The sequence below is a fragment of the Rutilus rutilus genome (assembly GCF_951802725.1).
Source record: "Rutilus rutilus genome assembly, chromosome: 11".
In the NCBI taxonomy this organism is placed as follows: Eukaryota; Metazoa; Chordata; class Actinopteri; order Cypriniformes; family Leuciscidae; genus Rutilus; species Rutilus rutilus.
In genome coordinates this window covers 10,349,999-10,367,492 of record NC_140216.1, presented here as the reverse complement: position 1 = coordinate 10,367,492, position 17,494 = coordinate 10,349,999, and the positions used below count along the sequence as shown (strand labels likewise).

Sequence of the window (17,494 nt, the reverse complement as noted above, 5' to 3'; positions counted from 1 at the left end):
TTTATTTATTTGACAAATCGTACAAAACCGTGAAATCGTCAACCTCCAAATCGCACAATTAGATTACCATTTGTAGGCTCTAATACAGATACACATCAGTGTCATTATTCCGTCATAAATTGTCAATTTTGGTTCTGAAAGAGATCAATGACTGTGGTATCTGATACTTTGCGAAGTAAAGGTCAGTAGCCTAATCCTACAAATATTTTAATTAAAAAAGGAAAGGACAAAAAAAGTTGAACGCTAAATGCTGCTCAGGGTAGGAGCGCCTCCTGATGGAGACAGACAGCTATTGCAATGGATCGCAGCTCGTTGCTCTTCAGTCGAGTACTCTTCCTGTTGATGAATAGCTTGGCAATTGATTGTTCAGAGCTGATGCAACACTACCACATTACAAAAAAATATTTCGGAAAAAGAAAAAAAGCTTAATAATACATATTTAGTTAGACATATACAATATATTCCACAGATATATATCAAAATATTTGTATTTAAATGACTGATGATGCTAACCTTTATTCACTGACATGTCTGATGGGGCTTTTATTATGAAATACGTGATGAACTCTTGTCGCAACCGGAAAAGCCTGTCACCGGCACACACGATTCTCAGCAACCACCGGTGAGCTTTTTTATTTTATATGCGATTTTTTGTAATCTATTATTTACTGACATTACAAGATAATTATTACATTTTATGCCGATTTATTGCCTGCTTTGAAGTGCTTCTATCACTCCTTGAAATGGATATTAGACAGCTCATCCTCAGCTATTCATTCATAGCGCATGTCACTTTTCTTTTTGTTAATGCCAGGTCTAAATAACTGATCCTTTAAAATAACTCCAGAATCCACCAGAATCACAAGTAGAATTTATCTTCGTTATTGACCTGTCTGTTACTTAATCTGCACAGAAGCAGCAGACATCATGGGAGAGCAGCTGAGCCCTGATGAGAAGTTCCAGCTCATAACCAGGAACCTTCAGGTGAAAAACAGTATCTGGAATCTTCTGTTTGCTTTGAGATTCTTAAATCCTCAAAACATGTCAAAGGAGCTGTTTTTGTTTTGTTATTTCGGTTATTGTTTTGAAGAGTTTTATTTGAAAGGTTTCTGGTTTCATTTTTACATGTACCATCTGTAATGGTACATGTAATGGTACATGGAGTCCCAAACTGGCAGACAAAAAGTAAAACCAATAAATAAATATATATGTAAAAAAAATATATATAATAATAATAATTAGTAATGTAATAGGAAAATAAATCAAGGAATACTTTTTTTTTTAAATTTAATTCAATAATTTAATAGTTTTGTTTCATTTAATTCAATTTATTTTTATATTACTTTTTGCTTTCAGTTATTATTTTCTGCATGTACTTTTAAATTTATTTTTATACTCTTTAACTGATATTTATATAAAAAAAATTTTTTATTTTGTTTTATATTTTTTTATTTATGAGTTTATTTACTGTTATATTTATTTATTCTCACATTTTAGGGAGGGGAAATGAATGTACAGTATTAATAAATGAAAATGGAAAAAATACACAAGGGAATAAAGAAATATAAAAAATAAATGAAAGAACAAATAAATAAATACAAAAAATAAAAAGTAATAAAAAAAAAAAAAAATCCGGATAACGTATCATCCATCCATCCATCCCATACTTACTGTTTCTGCCAATGTTGTTTTCAAAGGAGGTTCTTGGTGAGGAGAGGTTGAAGGAGATCCTGAAGGAGAGGGAATTGAAGGTTTACTGGGGGACAGCGACCACAGGCAAACCCCATGTGGCTTACTTTGTCCCCATGTCAAAGATCGCTGACTTCCTGAAGGCGGGCTGCGAGGTTTGACTTTGGCGTTCTGAATTACTGTTGTCAGCATATAAGCACTTACCTCTGGTGTGTATACCTATTTGTGTTTTTGTTCTATAGGTGACCATCCTCTTTGCTGATCTCCATGCCTACCTAGACAACATGAAGGCTCCCTGGGAGCTGCTGGAGCTCAGGGTGAAGTACTATGAGCAGATCATTAAGGCTATGTTGGAGAGCATTGGAGTTCCCCTTGACAAACTCAAATTTGTCAAAGGCACAGACTTTCAGCTCAGCAGGTATACACTCCTCTTTGTTTAAATACTGTATTTCAAAGAACTACATTGGATGATAATTGACCAAGAACATGGTGTTTATAGATATTCCAAGCATTGTACTGGGAAATTGTTTTTACTAGGGGTGTAACGGTACACAGAATTCACGGTTCAGTAAGTACCTCGATTTTGGGGTCACGGTTCGATACGAGTTCGGTACAACAGGAAAGAGCAACAAATCCCCAATACTAGGTTTCTTTCATTTATTTTGAACAGAAAGTAGTGGAAATTACAGTTAGCGGCATTTAGTTCCCCCTGAGGTAGATGGTTCAGTACAGCCGCCTTTAGTGTCTTACATTTACATTTATGCATTTGGCAGACGCTTTTATCCAAAGTGACTTACATTGCATTTCAAGGTACACATTCACATTCTTATCAGTTATTTTTGTATATTATAAATGTAAATATTTAGCACTAAGCAGTAAACACAATGCACTCTCGCATAGGTCCTTTTTTTTTGGGGCTGATAAAAAGCAAAAGGTATTTGGTCACATTGAGCTACAAAACTGAAAACCATCTCTTGTGTTAAAAAATAGAATTATGACAAATAAATCTTGTGCAGAGATTCGTTTTCTTTGCGCGTGAGAGTTCATTAACATGCGGTGGCACCTGAGGCTTCCCATTTCCAGGACACTGGACTGTAGTGGTGAGACTTCCACTGCGTGATTTTTGTCTCATTATAACAGCGGAAACAACTTAAAGTAATCGTCATACAGAAATAAGATAAGAGTAAGACGTCATTTGAAACTGTAACGTTTTTTTTTCTTAGTGTACACTCGCACAAAAAAAAAACATTGTACTTTTGTAAAATAAAGAAAACTAACAGGACGCTGCTTTTTTGCTGTCCCGGTTTCCTTTCCGTGAAGTTAGTGGAGCACATCACAAAGATGAATTGAAACTCAACGTATGAGCTACTAACAAGCTCTTGCGTGCACTCTGAACTCTTGTTTTGGGTTGGTCAGAGCCGTTGAATATTTAAAGGGGTCATATAATGGTACATGCACTTTTACAAGTTGATTGTACTGAAATGTGTGTTGGCAGTGCCTGTACACAACCATCATAAAATGCTAAAAATCCATCCAGTGTTTTTTTTTTAATCTCCTTATGTTTTCCAATCTCTCAAATCAAGCCGTTCGACCTAGTGACGTCACACGGTTGTTGATTGACAGCAGCGTTTCAACACAGTCCCGCCCTCGCTCGTGAGCGAGCTGTCTGTCATCATAGTCCGCGCGTCATTGTTGATACGCTGGAGCACTGTATGAGCAGAATGGCTTCTAAGCGATTGTGGTGTTCTGTTCTTGGGTGTAATAAGGAACACAGCAGTCATTTTGATTTTCCTAAATCCGAACCGCTGAAGACGCAGTGGCTGAGTTTTGTTTTCGAAGGGAATATTCCCCACGATCAACGTCATGCTTTCACGTTTGCGCGAATCATTTCAAAGACTGCTTTATAAACGAGGGTCAGTATAAAGCTGGTTTTGCTAAGAAGCTGCTCCTGAAAAAAGGATCGGTACCAACTATTCGTGTTCCTGCTGCACCTCCAGAAGAAGAAGTGAGTGTAACGTTTTGTTAACCTTTATATTAATATTTATATTAATCTTTGCAAATCGCTTGCACGCTTCACGATGAATGCGGCTATTTTTACACTCAGGTACATTACGGCATGTTTTCTATGTACAACGTTTTCAATATAATTCATAATCCCACGTTTATAATGAACAACGCGTTATGGTTATTGTGTTGTGTTACAAACGGTGTACGCACAGAACAGAGTATTTAAAGACACATGCACTGAAACGGCGTGCTGAAAACAGAGCTGTTTTTGACCAGGTAAAATGAGTGTTTTCTTACAATACTAATGAGAATTTTTAATTAAAGCATATTACAAACTTTTAATTTAGACCCTAAAGAATCATATTAGCTTGTACAAAAATGCCATTATATGACCCCTTTAACGGCTCTGGGGTTGGTGCATAGATCGTCTCTTCTTCTTCTTCTGCTCTTTTTCCTGCTGGTGGTTAGCAAACAGTGTTGCATTACCGCGTACGCCCCCTTCTGGATTGTAGTGTGACTGACTGTATTCGTCGTCTGACTGTATGCACCGAATACCGATGTCCGTACTGTGACGGTTCGGGACGAATGCATGTACCGTCACACCCATATTCATACATTATGAATGAATATAAAGAAAGTAAATGCAAATTGCAACGTCTTTGTATCGTCTATAATAGAGAGTACACTCTGGATGTTTACCGACTGTCATCCGTGGTCACTGAACATGATGCAAAGAAAGCAGGGGCTGAGGTGGTCAAACAGGTTGACCATCCTCTTCTGAGTGGTCTGCTGTATCCTGGACTACAGGTATGCAGATTGTCTTTTGCTAACCTTTTTTCAAATGAATTTTTTTTTTTTTTTTTTTTTTTGTAATAATCCTTCACAATATTTTTACTGCGTTTTTGGTCACATGAATGTATTCAGTACTTTATCCTCCTATTTAAACCTACATTTTGTAAATAGTGGATGACCTTTTGGTGTTCTGTTCATTATTCTGATTTGCGGCATATTCCAGACACTTGATATTGTTTTTTATTTCCATCAGGCACTGGATGAGGAGTTTTTAAAAGTAGATGCTCAGTTCGGGGGTGTGGATCAGAGGAAGATCTTCACATTAGCAGAGAAGGTACATTTTATTTATTTTATTATAATTTTTTACTTAATTTGCACTACTTCCTATACACTGTATTTTACTTTAGTGTGCCAGTAGGAAATAGAAAATCTCACCGTAATAGTACAATATTTAGAATTTGATATTTTCACTGGCGCAAAACATAAATAACGGTCTTAAAACAAATGTTTTTCTGAAGTATCTAATATGCCTAGACTTTTGCATAGTATATATGCGAGCTGGATGGGACAGGCAAGGGGTGGACAGAATAACAGGCTGAATCAGGCTTTCTACCATGCTATTGCACTGTTTTGATGACTCTGTACTGATCCCCATAAATATGTGTGTGGGCATACGGCGTAATTGATGGGTATATTTTCGTTGTTTGTTTTTTTGCTTCTTCTTTTGCAGTACCTGCCCTCACTTGGGTACACCAAACGTATCCACATGATGAACCCAATGGTTCCTGGACTGACCGGGGGCAAGATGAGCTCCTCTGAGGAGGTACGCTTCCATCTACAACTTTGAAGATTCATATAATCAAAGAATCCTATTGATTCGACGGGACGGGATAGTGGCTTATGCTGTTGTATGTCATGTTGATTCAACATTCTCAAACTTTCATTGTCTGATATCAGGAATCCAAGATTGACCTGTTGGATAAGAGCCAAGAGGTGAAGAAGAAGCTAAAGAAAGCATTCTGTGAGCCTGGAAATGTTGAGAATAATGGGATTCTGTCCTTCGTCAAGCATGTGCTTTTCCCGCTGTATTCAGGTGAGCTCAGGCACACAAAAAAAATCTTTAGAAAATGTAAACATCTGGTTAAGCGCTTAATGACGTGTTCTTTTTGTCAGAGTTTGTGATTAAAAGAGATCCAAAGTGGGGAGGCGACAAAGTCTACACTGACTATGAGGAAGTGGAGAAGGACTTTGCTGCAGAGGTATCTGAACAGTCCTTACCTTTACTATTTAATGTACAAATAACACATTTACATAAATTCATCATATGTTGACCCCTGCACTGCTTCTACCTGCAGCAAATCCATCCTGGTGACCTGAAGGCTTCAGTAGAGTTGGCTCTTAACAAGCTGTTGGACCCCATCAGGAAGAAGTTTGAAACCCCAGAGTTGAAGAAACTGACAACATCTGCTTACCCAGTGCCCTCTAAAAACAGTGAGTGAAAATACAGTCTAAAAACATTTAGGACACAATCATCGACCATTATGATCCCATTTAACAATACAAAAAACAAATTGGAGCTTCTTCAAGCTTCGAGTTTTAGGAAAAGGTAAAAATGTGCACATTTACACACTGTTTGATTCTCATTGCTTCACAGAAGGAGGAGCGAAGGGCAACCCTAAACAAACCACAGATGAGGAGGAGGTCATCCCATCCAGATTGGACATCAGAGTAGGCAAAGTCATCAGTGTAGAAAAGGTAGAGACGGCCAGCAATAATTTATTTTCCCAATAAGAGCATGTTTGAATAACCCTTTTTTCTTTACCTGTTAGCATCCAGATGCAGAGTCGCTATATTTAGAGAAGATCGATGTGGGGGAGGAACAGCCACGGACTGTAGTGAGTGGACTGGTGGCCTACATCTCCCAGGAGCAGCTTCAGGATCGTCTTGTGGTGTTGCTATGCAACCTAAAGCCTCAGAAGATGAGAGGGATTGAATCCCAAGCCATGCTACTCTGTGCTTCAATGTTAGTAGGGCTGATACACCCTAATTGAACTATTTTATTCAATCAATGAAAATTTTCTGATAGTAAAAGTCATCTTGTCTTGATCTTTCTGAATGTGATGGCCTTCAGTGAGGGAGAGCCCAGGAAAGTGGAGCCTTTGGATCCACCAGAAGGATCAGCACCAGGAGAACGTGTTTTTGTTGAAGGTTATGAATCAGGTAAACCAGATGATGAATTGAAACCAAAGAAAAAGGTGTTTGAGAAGTTACAGGTATGTGAGTTTTATATTTTTGTACTTAAACACTCATTATGGTATCACTGTTCACTCTTATTCTTGGTTGTATATTTATTTGTCTGATCTCTTCAGGTGGATCTGAAGATCTCAGGCGAGAATGTTGCACAATGGAAAGAGCAAAATCTGATGACCAAACTAGGACAGATCACCTGTAAAACACTGAAAGGTGGAAATATTAGCTAGACAGTCTTCACCATTTTTCTTAAAATCTTCAAAGCTTGAGTTTCGATGACAACCCAATATTCCCATGACAGTTACACAGTGTCAGGTATTACTCATCATAGCCATCAAAAACTGCTCTCTGACTCCGATGGAAAAACAAATGGCTTATTGAATTTTTCCTGTTTCATTTAGCCATGTTTCATTTTGCCATGTCAACCTGTAAATGATATAATAGAACACAATCACTGGAGCAGAATACATATGGTATCGTCTGTGCTTTACATTGCATGTATTGCCGTCCAAGATGTTTTATGCATTATGTACTGCAGTAAATAATCTCATGCTCATTTGTTATAATGACAAATTAAGAATCTTCCAGGAGTTCATCTGTTGTCCTCAAACTCAGGTCTTCCTGTGGTGCCAGTCTCCAGTCTGACCATTTTAACTATTTTACCATTAATGGAAACGGTTCAGACATGAACAATCTATATACATCATAAACTGTAATGGGTAAATATTTTAGGATAAGTTTACCTTGGTTCACAGGTAAACACCGCTAATTTCATGCAATGTAATATTCAGAAGTCATCTGATGTTAACCAAACGCATTGAAATAAACAAAGATGATTCATAACCACTTTTCTTTATGGAAATAATGATGGAAATGTCTTCAAATGTACCTTTGCTGTTTTTGTCATGATCTATTGAAGAGATCTAAATATATTAACCTGAAAATGAAAGTTTGGGATTCTATGTACTGAAAAAAGCAGCTTTACCAGAGAACATGAAAAGGCTTTCTCTTCTGATGAATGAATATTTACACGACATACATTAATCAAACAAAATATATGTTGGTATGGGGGATGTATACTGTGTGTAATGTTATATTTGTATGTCCAAGGAATTTAAAAACAGTCAAAACAGGGTAAATCTATAAATATCTTTTAATGCATATTTATTTTTAAAACAGAAACAGTGTTGCAATTCTATTCACTCCATTGGAAGTAAATAGTTACTAAAGTATATGTATATACTGTATATTTTTACATCAATTTTAGAGGGACCGTCAGTCAATACTTTTACTAATTTGCTGGTTCCAACAGAAATGCAGCATTTAGCTTACAAAGTGCTTTAATCTAATGAAAAGTAAATATATATTTTGAATGTTATATGTTTCAGCCATGGTCAGCATACTTCAGAATACATAAAGGTAACAGATGGTTCTGTACATGTATTATTACATATTTGCTGAAAGCAAATTCTGAAAGCTGATTGCAGTAGAACTAAACCTTTCAAAATATTGTTAGTAGAATCGACTTCTTTCACGAAAGCTAGCAATCAATCTCTGTGCTTGGACATATTTAGATATGTCAACATTTTAACAGGATTTGACTTTTTTTTTTTCACCAAGCAGTGATTACTACCACTAGTGACCACTAGATGTCAGTTTAATCTTGCAGTCATTAGCTTTAATAAGTCCACAATAAACTTAAAGTGACTTTTCCCAGAGCACAGAAACTCATTTAGAAAAATACTTGAAAGTTTGTAATAAAGCTATTTAAAAAAAAAAAAAAAACAGATTGGAGAAAAAGCTTTTTGCATACATTTGAAGGCCATTATCAGGCTAAGGCTTTTAAGACAGTTGCGGTATCCATGGATCCTTGATCACAATCTCACTTGGGCTTTTATCACTTGCTTTGTCCTCTTGTCTTTTCCAGACTGTGACTAAACAGTCCAATCAAAACTCAACTCATCCACCATGACTCTTCAACATGCAGTCTCTGTACTTCCTGAAAAAGAAATGTAATTATAATGATCATTTACATGGTTCCATCTGTATTTCATGCACAAATTGAAATAACCTGTGAATGCTTCCTTACTTGGTTGCTCTTGGCTCCCTAATGATTGTGCTCGCTGGCCAGCAGGATGCACTGGATCACTTTGCCCATTAACTTCAACTCTCGTTATTTGTTTATTTGTCAAGATCTCTGTCTTATCCGTTGTTACATTCTCCGTCTTGTTGGGAGGATTTGTTCCATGCACTGGTTTCTTAGCAACAGGTGGCGGCACTTTAATTGCCTTTTTTGTTCCATTAGTAATCATCATCTTGGCTTGGTCAGAAACATGCATTATCTCAGCTGCGAGACCCTGTTTGAGGCTTGCTTGGACCTCAGGCGAAGAAGGTGTTTCAATGATGACTTTTTTTGTGCTTTTGGAGAATATAAAACTGGCTGTCGATGCAGGGGACTTATGGAAGTCACAGCCGTCTGGTGTTTTAGGGGATGGCACAGGTGAACTTGCAGTGCTAGTTGAGGATAAGCGTAGATTGAGCATTGCAGGTACTCCACTGGAGGACATAGCAGCTGTCTTCATACGTATAGCCTCTTGGAGACACATGGATGGGACTGTGGCTGGAGCAGGAGAAGACTTAGCAGGTGAGTTGGACTTCAAAGCCAAGGATTTGCGAATAGGCTTTTGTGGTGTTGCTTGACTAGTAATACTGTGATCCTCATTTGTTGTGGTCTCAGTAATTGGTTTGCTATCATTGTGTATTTGATCTTCCCCAACATTTACAGATCGTAGTCGCACCGTTTGAAGCAAGGAAGGTGTGACAAGTGGAATGTTGGCATCTTCCTTTGGAATAGGTGTGCTTTTGTGTCGACACAACAGTTCTTTGCTCCGGTTGTCTTTGTTTACAAGGCTCAGATGCCTTCGTGAGTTAACAATAGATTGGTTTTCCACTGGAAGCGGAGGTGCAAGTGGCACATTGGAATCTGCTTGGCTTTCAGGTAATGCATGCTCTGATGAATCTTCCCCTTGTACCAGTTCATCCGGTAATAAAAAGGACATTTTAGGAGAGGCTACAGTTTTGTTTTCCATGCCAACTTGGTCCAACGAGAAGTCTGATACATTATTACAAGGCTTATCTTGCTGCCTATTCTCCATACCATTTTGTACTGTTCTTTCTGGGAGAACGGTATGTATTTCTGAGTCTTGGTCTGGACTGCTGTCCATATCCGAGGCATTAGATGGCACCAGTTCTGTGTTGGATTGCTGTTCACATGATTCTTCATGGCAATTGACCGATATCTCTGAGAGGGGTTCATGCATGAACGAAGGAGGTGGTGGGGGGAAGTCAAGTTCATCTTGTTCCTCAAACATCAAGTCAGTAGACTCTTCCATTGGTGGTGGTGGTGGAGGCCAAGAAGACTCCAGGAAAGTCACCTGTTCCTCTTTTTCTTGCTTCTGTTCCTCTTCTTCTTTAGATGGTGGTATTGACACTGAGGAGGCTGACATCTTTTTAGCAGGTGGTGGAGGAGGGTGGTGTTCTGGCGGTGGAGAAGGAGGTGGAGAAATGCCATTGACATCAGGTACTTCTATACCAAGGGTTTGCATTGGTTTATGATTCAAAAAGCCCTTTACATGGCTGTTTCTTTGGATCTCGTCATTGGTTTTGTCATTCCTTGGGGGAGATGTGCTCACAATTTCACCATTTGTTTTGACTTCACAGTTTGTTTGTGAGAGCATACTTTGATCAACTTTGATAGTTGGTACCTTCGTTGTTAGAAGTGTTTGACTTCCTCTTTCCTGTTGGTCCTCTACAGTTCTCCCCCCTTGTAAACGAATAGTTTGGTTGACCTCTGCAAGAGTTTCTGGACTTTCTAGTTCATTATGTAATGTTGAGCTTCCATTATGCCTCACATCAGGAGGTTCTGTCGTTGTTTGTTCGTGCACTTGTGGTGATATGGACTCATTTTGTTCTTTTACAGCTTCTTTGTTATCCATTTTTTCTTCAATCTTCCTTTCTTCTGTTGTCTGTGTCTTTGGGATCATTTGTTCAAGGATTTGCATTGAATTTGCGTTTTGATTTTTACCTATTGATGACTCTTTTTGTTGTTTTTGAAGCTGATGTAACTTATGTGGGTTTGGACCTGGGCCACATAATAGTTCAAGTGTCCGTTTATTGTGAATCCAGGTTTCAGGGGGTGGGGGAGATGGGGCTTTTACCTTGGGTGGAGGGGGAATGTTGAACAGTTCCCTAAGAGCATTATTTGGGTGTGTAGGTGTTACCTTGTTTTTCACTGTTGTAAGCAGAGGGGAGCACTTCAATGGCTCTGATGGAGTGGTGTTGGTTTGAATGTCCTGATGCGCCGTATCCGATGTGACTGAAGACAGAGATGTCATTGACGAAGAGACTGATACCACCGGTGAGCTCTGTACACCAGCTCTCTCTGGTTTTGAAGGCTTAACTCTTCTCTTTCCAGGTGAGGAGGGACTAACCTCTTTAGGGGAATGCGTAGGCGTCCCACTTTGACTTGAGTATCCACTTGAAGGAGATAAAGTCCTATCAAATTTGTTTTCACTAGATTCTCCAGTTTTCTTTGGAGATGAGTTACTTAATCTGACATGACTTCCAGTAAAAGTTTGATCAGGACTAAGTGGGCTAGATTCCACAGATGTCTGGAAATCTCTTAATGAGCTGAGCACGGAAGAATGGACAGAACTCTTCTCGTTATTGGTGGACTGATGGTCTTCTTTTGCATTGCTGAGATCTCTACCGATTTGCTCATCATTTGGTGCTATATCGTTGAGATCTTTTATGTCTACACGCTCCCTAGATCTCCGCTTAAGTTTTTCATGATGCAGGGAATAGGTTCTCTGAGGCGGTGCTGGTGGTAGTTTTGTCTTCATTACAGAGAGACTACGAGAGAACGAATGGCTGTTTCTAACATTGTCCCCAGCATCATCCATCTCCCTGTGGTCCAGTCTGTGATTTGTATATTTACTGTCAGAACTTCCTGAGCTTGTAACACTCATGTCCTTTGGGATTAAATCTGAAACTTCTTTGGTGCTGTCGGCAACAAAGGTTGGTAAACACCTTCCTTTTGAAGAGATTGTAGATGAATTGGAGACGACCGTCTCAGATGATTGCGAATGGCTCTTGTTGGAGCTAGCGGTAAGAGGACCTTGATTTGTCCCACCTCCAGACCTTGAAGAAGCTGGGCTAGCTGATGCTAAACTACTCTTGCTGACTGTACTGGCACTGCGCCGACTGTGATCATGATTAATTTCAATGATATCTATTGCAGCAGGCAGAACTGCATTTGGAATAATCTTGGATAAATACGTTGCCTGTGGTGAAATAGACATAACGAGACCTTGAGGCTCATTCAGGAAATAGGAAGTGGTCATTCTTGGCACAGCAAGAGACTTAGGCCTCTGTGTAGGGTGTGCTCCTAGACCAAGCTTTCGGTTTAACTCATCTTGATAGACAGAATGGATGTGGTTTATAAGGAACTCTTCATCTCTTGATGTCTGAAGAACCTCAATATTCTGCAGGTGTACACGAGCCCCTTCATGATTTACTAAAGGGAGCTCTCCATCAATTGTCGGGATGACAACTGAATCATCTTCATCACGTTCTCTGTTTGGAGCCTGCTGCAGTATAGTTCCTCTTGCCATATCTTAAGTAGAAAAAAAAAGCAAAGTAATGTAATTCTTCTATTTTTGCCAGAATAGCTGTGTAATCTCATATACTTGTCAAAGTTGCTGTTTTAAGGAATGTCATTCTCAAAAACCTGATTTAAAAAATAATAATAATCTGACAATAACATAGTTTTACATGCCCAATTCTCTTTGAACTTGCTGTGGAATGCCCATGATAGTTGTTCTTCTACTTCTCCTCTTGGTCTTTTCCAGTCTTTTAACTGGGTTCAAGGGCTTAAATGTGGAACCTAAAGTGAGTGATAGATCAAACAGAGATTTAATACAAAAAAAAATGTCATGCCATTCTCTTGGTCTCTTGCCATTCAGTTGTTTTGAGATTTAATATGAAGTCCTATTCAAAGTGATGGCAGTAAAAAAAATATTAATAAAAAAAAAACATGTTTTCTCTGAACCTGTCTATCATAGGATAAATCATAACTTAATTTTGACAAATCTATGGTTTTGTCTTTGTATTGCTATACCACACATTAGAGGAAAAAAGAGGTAGTATGTGTCACTAAGCATGGCTTATTTTAAGACCTTCTTAAAGTCAGCATTGTATACCTTGACGTGTAAGCACTGAATGCGAGGAGACTGCTGAGACAGTCGACACTGAATTGACAGAGTGCCCAGCAGTGCTATCAGTCTCAAGTGATTCATCTCTTTCTTTTGAGCTTGTGTCTTCCTCTGGCTGTCAAGAAATGGAGGTCATTGTTAGAAAGCAATCCAATAAAATGTATTAAAAATATTTATACATTTATTATACAGTTTATACATATTTCTTTGCATATTAAAGAATGAATGACGTCATGTGCCTCTTCCATAAACAGGGTACAAAAACTTCTTTGCAAAAAAGAAAACTCTTGGTGATAATTCCCTCATAATTACAACTAAGGCTTCTTATCGTAAGAGGTTTGTTGGATTTGGACCCCTGAAACTTATTTTTTTTTGTTAAAGTTTTATGATTGTGGTTTTCATTGTTATATACAGTTGAGAAGGTCAAGATCTACGAGATGGGATATACCAGAATTACCACTGTTGAGAGTTTAAAAACATTTTATTTGTTTAAATTAGCTACTATTGTCTAACATCTAATAGATTTGACTACAGGATCTTTATTTTTTTTTTACTTCAGAGGCTTACCTCAGTCTGATCATCCTGAAAGTTCACCCCATTTTTGTGCTCTGCATGAAAAAAAGACTGAGTGAGGTGCATCAGAAAACACAGTTGTGCGTTAGAAGGCCAGAATGTGAGCAGTGGATCAAGGTTGTCATAGATCAGTATGTGTTGTGTTATTGATTTGAGCATGAGGCTTACCCTCCTGTTGTAGTATCTTAAGTCCCTCCTGGGCTTCTGTATGCAGGTCTTCCAGGTACTGTGGCCTGCTCCCTTCTATGAACACATTCTCCTGGTAGTGCTGGGAGGTTGTGTAATGTACAGTCAGCTTTCTTTGCTCATCCTGTTTTTGGCCTGCTAAAAATAGAGGGAAGGGAAAGGTACTGTTATTCACATAAAAATGGTTGCAGTCTTTCCCAAAATATTGTCCAAAATCTGGGGCAGTTGTGGCCTAATGGTTAGAGAGTCAGACTGGTAACACGAACGTTGCAGGTTCGATTCTGGCAGGAAATGACTGTGGTGCCCTTGTGCAAGGAACCTACCCCCCAATTGCTCCCTGGGTTACCATACTTGGCCTTCACATATCACAAAAAAAAAAAAAAAAAAAATGCAGTATTAGATCATCAAATCATAGCCGGTCTATCAAAGTTTAAGGAGAGTTTAAAGGTGCATTGTGTAATATTTAGGAGGATCTAATGACAGAAATACAATATAATATACATAACTATGTTTTCAGTGGTGTATAAAGACCTTACATAATGAGCCGTTATGTTTTTATTACATTAGAATGAGCCATTTCTATCTACATACACCGCGGGTCCCCTTACATTGAAATGGCCATTTTGCGCCGCCATGTTTCTACAGTAGCCCTAAACGGACAAACTGCTCTACAGAGCGCGTTTCGTCACTATGTTGTTCTTCATGCAAAGAAGCTATAGCTAAAGTCAGTGAATAAAACAGTGACACAATGATGAACAAGTGACAATAATATTAGCAATAACATCGTTTTACTGAATAATTAAGGAAATATAATTTCTTAATTTATCTTTGTAAAAAAACCCTCATTGTTTAACTGGCTACTCTCTGCTGTCTCAGACGACGACATCTTTTCCTGTCGGCCACCGTAACTTCTGTTGGTTGCAATTTGCAACCTCACCTCTAGATGCCGCTAAAATTTACACACTGCACCTTTTAGGAAAGTTTAACTATTTCTTCCAGATCAAATCAAGATTGGTGAAGCACAAGCAGGACAGTTTTGCTAGAGGCTCAAGTCAACATCCACAAATATCCCCATCGATTATTATTTAATTCAGTATGAAATTGGAAACATGACTGAATAAAGATTTCCACACCCCCATTATGTGAACGAGGTTCAATGAAAGTCTGGAAATCTGGTTGTCAAATGATCTAACTCTGCCCATTCTTTTTCTATCCAGTAGCAAAACCTGCTAATGCTGGCAGCTAATTCTATTCAGATTGTTGACGGGCGTTAGCGGCACACGTTGATAGATTTCCAACATGGCAATGGACTTCACACTCATGCTGTGACCAGGTAATCCCTTCTGATCTTTAATTCCTTCAAATACCAGATTACCCTTTGCTTCGCTGCCTCTGTTTAACATATGGCAGCACAAGGACCTCCGCGTTCTAAGAAAGAGGTTGACTTTTTTCTCTTTTCTATTTTTAATCGTCTAGCAATTTAATTCTGAAATATTCCAGTCAAGTACTTGTTTATTACCCAACAAGACCAAGCTTGGCTGTAATCTGAGGAATAATAATCTGTGATGAATCCTCCAAATAAGGGCAATGCACCTAAATTCTAAGAAATCATTCCACAGCAGTTGTTTTGGGAAGCAGATTCTTTATAATCTGGTTTGACCCAATGAGAACATTCAGACTAGAAAATGCAGTAGGGTGACCTAATGTTACCTCTTATTGGTATATTTATTCCTAAAACATGCATTACTTTAGTTAATGAGTGACTTGCTCCGAGACTCACTGTTAACATTACAATAGGGAGAAACGGGACACTTGAGGGTGGCCTATCGTTGGACTGGGGCACTCTCAAAGGAACAGCCTCAGACTTCATTGCGTACCTCCTGAGTGCTTTAAACCACTGGCCATGAGATAACCTTTTTGATGTTTCAAAAGGCATTGCAAAATGAAGTTAATGGGAGTGTTTTAGGACAGGGACTTTCCCTTAAAAGAGATCTTCTCAGCCTCTTAGCCATTTATGCAGATTTCTAACTGTTCACTTGGTATCAACTTTTAAGCTTTTTGTATAGTACACCCCATGGGGGTTTCAGGTGTACTGGCACTGACTACATACATTGTGATACAACAACAGAGTCGCAACACACACTGGCAAGTGCGCTGTATGAGTCCATTTCACAAATGACTCCTTTTTAAAGTTAAAGGAATGTTACCATGTTCAATACAACTCGGTTTGTACTCAGTTTCCATTTCAAGTGGATTTCAGTTAAAACATTTTTGGGGGTATGTTTTACAAATGAGATTTTTTTTAGAAAGCTTCACTTGTATTAACATTTTTAAAAATTGTGTAATAGATGAACATGAACAAACAATGCCCCCTAACAAAAATTGTGCATGCTAAAGAATGAACCGTAAGCAGCTCCCGAACGTTACCTCAAGTATGAACGGCAAAAGTGATGGCATGATAATAAACATAACCTTATTCTCTTTTTACTCTGTAATAATGATCTCTATCTGTATGGGAATATTAGTATTATTGAGTCTGTAAATTTATGAGCATTTCATTGCATATTTTCCCTCAGCGTTCAGAAGCCACCTGTTACATATATACAGAGAACCTTGCCTCCAACAACCACACTGTCAGGACAGGTATAAATCCACAACTGCGATATATTTTTGTTTTGATGCCTATTGTGCCATTTTAAACTTCTGAACTTAATGTTGTAACAAGTACATGCATACAAAGAACAGCCTTTACCTTTTTAACATCTGTTAATTCTAGAAGTCTAAATACATACTAAAATAATATACTTAAATACTAAAAGAATCTAGATTCGCATGGAAGAGCAAACAGTATCTTGAGAACCAGGATAAATATTAATGTTTGAAGGTGAGTAATCATCTATAAATTCTTGGATCTGTCAGAATTCTTGAATCTGTCTACTCACCCTTCTTCTTGAAGATTGACAACAGAGACCGAACGTTTTTACTTATAAACACCACCATGTCTGTCTTAAGATTAAGGTCCAGGTAGAGATCATTGCAGTTTGAAAGTGTCTCTTACTTAAATGATTAGAGAGAAACTCTTTCACCAAGCAGTATCATGACTAACTGTCCACTTCTGCAGACACGGACCAAGTGATGTCAACTAGCTGTCTCCCGTGAAGGATAATCAGGTCCGACACAATGAGATCTACTGTTTGCCACCAATCCTCCAGCTGCCCTGATCTTTCCCACCCCTCTTCATCTGTCCTCCCCCTCGCCCCGGCTTTTGTCAACATCTTACTGTGTGGTGTCCCCCAACGTGTTGGCTGTTTTCCTCCATTGTACCGTACACCAACTGAACTTGGGATTTGCCTTGAAGGGGGAGCCTGGCTAATCTGCCATCCCTAATATCTGCTTGGAAACATGCCACACTAAGATCAGGGCATCTGCTTCACAATTTGACCCACAGTATAGTAAAAAGGCATTTAGATTTGATTTATTCTTTTATTTTATTTTTTTCCAGTACACAGTGACTGTGTCTAGAATCAAACACTCCATCTAAAGTGTTTTGGTGGGTATAATGATGGTTATTCAACTTTTTAGAGGAATAGTTTAACCAAAACCCCCAAAAATAATAATATTCTAACATTGTTCTAAACCTTTAAAGCACCAAAGGAGATGTTTTGAAGAAAGTTCATGCTATTCTTTCCCATACAATGTCATATTTTGACTTACTGCTGTCAAGC

At 38.4% G+C, this 17,494-nt stretch overlaps 2 protein-coding genes across 8 annotated transcripts in view; one reads left to right on the top strand and one right to left on the bottom strand.

Moving 5' to 3' along the window:
• The first annotated feature begins 542 nt into the window (after positions 1-542).
• On the top strand, positions 543-7,331 carry yars1 (tyrosyl-tRNA synthetase 1). Its single transcript, XM_084423618.1, has 14 exons — positions 543-622; positions 914-984; positions 1,698-1,844; positions 1,932-2,107; positions 4,374-4,503; positions 4,742-4,822; positions 5,219-5,311; positions 5,446-5,581; positions 5,662-5,747; positions 5,844-5,979; positions 6,143-6,243; positions 6,318-6,511; positions 6,620-6,761; positions 6,858-7,331. Exons 2-14 carry the CDS (start codon positions 928-930, stop codon positions 6,966-6,968), a joined length of 1,590 nt encoding a protein of 529 aa, XP_084279744.1. The 5' UTR covers positions 543-622; positions 914-927; the 3' UTR covers positions 6,969-7,331.
• A 554-nt stretch (positions 7,332-7,885) lies between these two features.
• nhsl3 (NHS like 3) overlaps positions 7,886-17,494 on the bottom strand; it is a 44,958-nt gene continuing 35,349 nt past the window's right edge. For 5 of the 7 annotated variants that reach the window (XM_084423611.1, XM_084423612.1, XM_084423608.1 and 2 more), the window contains 6 exons: positions 13,752-13,907; positions 13,578-13,618; positions 12,999-13,125; positions 12,575-12,682; positions 8,828-12,412; positions 7,886-8,737 (listed from right to left, as the gene is read on the bottom strand). In XM_084423611.1, the coding sequence (XP_084279737.1) occupies positions 8,715-8,737; positions 8,828-12,412; positions 12,575-12,682; positions 12,999-13,125; positions 13,578-13,618; positions 13,752-13,907 (4,040 nt within the window). In that variant the 3' untranslated portion in view covers positions 7,886-8,714. Of the gene's footprint in view, positions 8,738-8,827; positions 12,413-12,574; positions 12,683-12,998; positions 13,126-13,577; positions 13,619-13,751; positions 13,908-16,711; positions 17,099-17,494 lie in introns of those variants that run through there. The other 2 variants (XM_084423613.1, XM_084423610.1) reach the window with 2 other exon arrangements.

Bases quoted from the DNA above. Each gene is read 5' to 3' on its own strand.
- yars1 (XM_084423618.1), top strand. From the start codon at position 928: ATGGGAGAGCAGCTGAGCCCTGATGAGAAGTTCCAGCTCATAACCAGG. The intron at 5,312-5,445 runs GTACGCTTCCAT...GTCTGATATCAG, and splicing joins AGATGAGCTCCTCTGAGGAG to GAATCCAAGATTGACCTGTT. The intron at 5,582-5,661 runs GTGAGCTCAGGC...TCTTTTTGTCAG, and splicing joins GCTTTTCCCGCTGTATTCAG to AGTTTGTGATTAAAAGAGAT.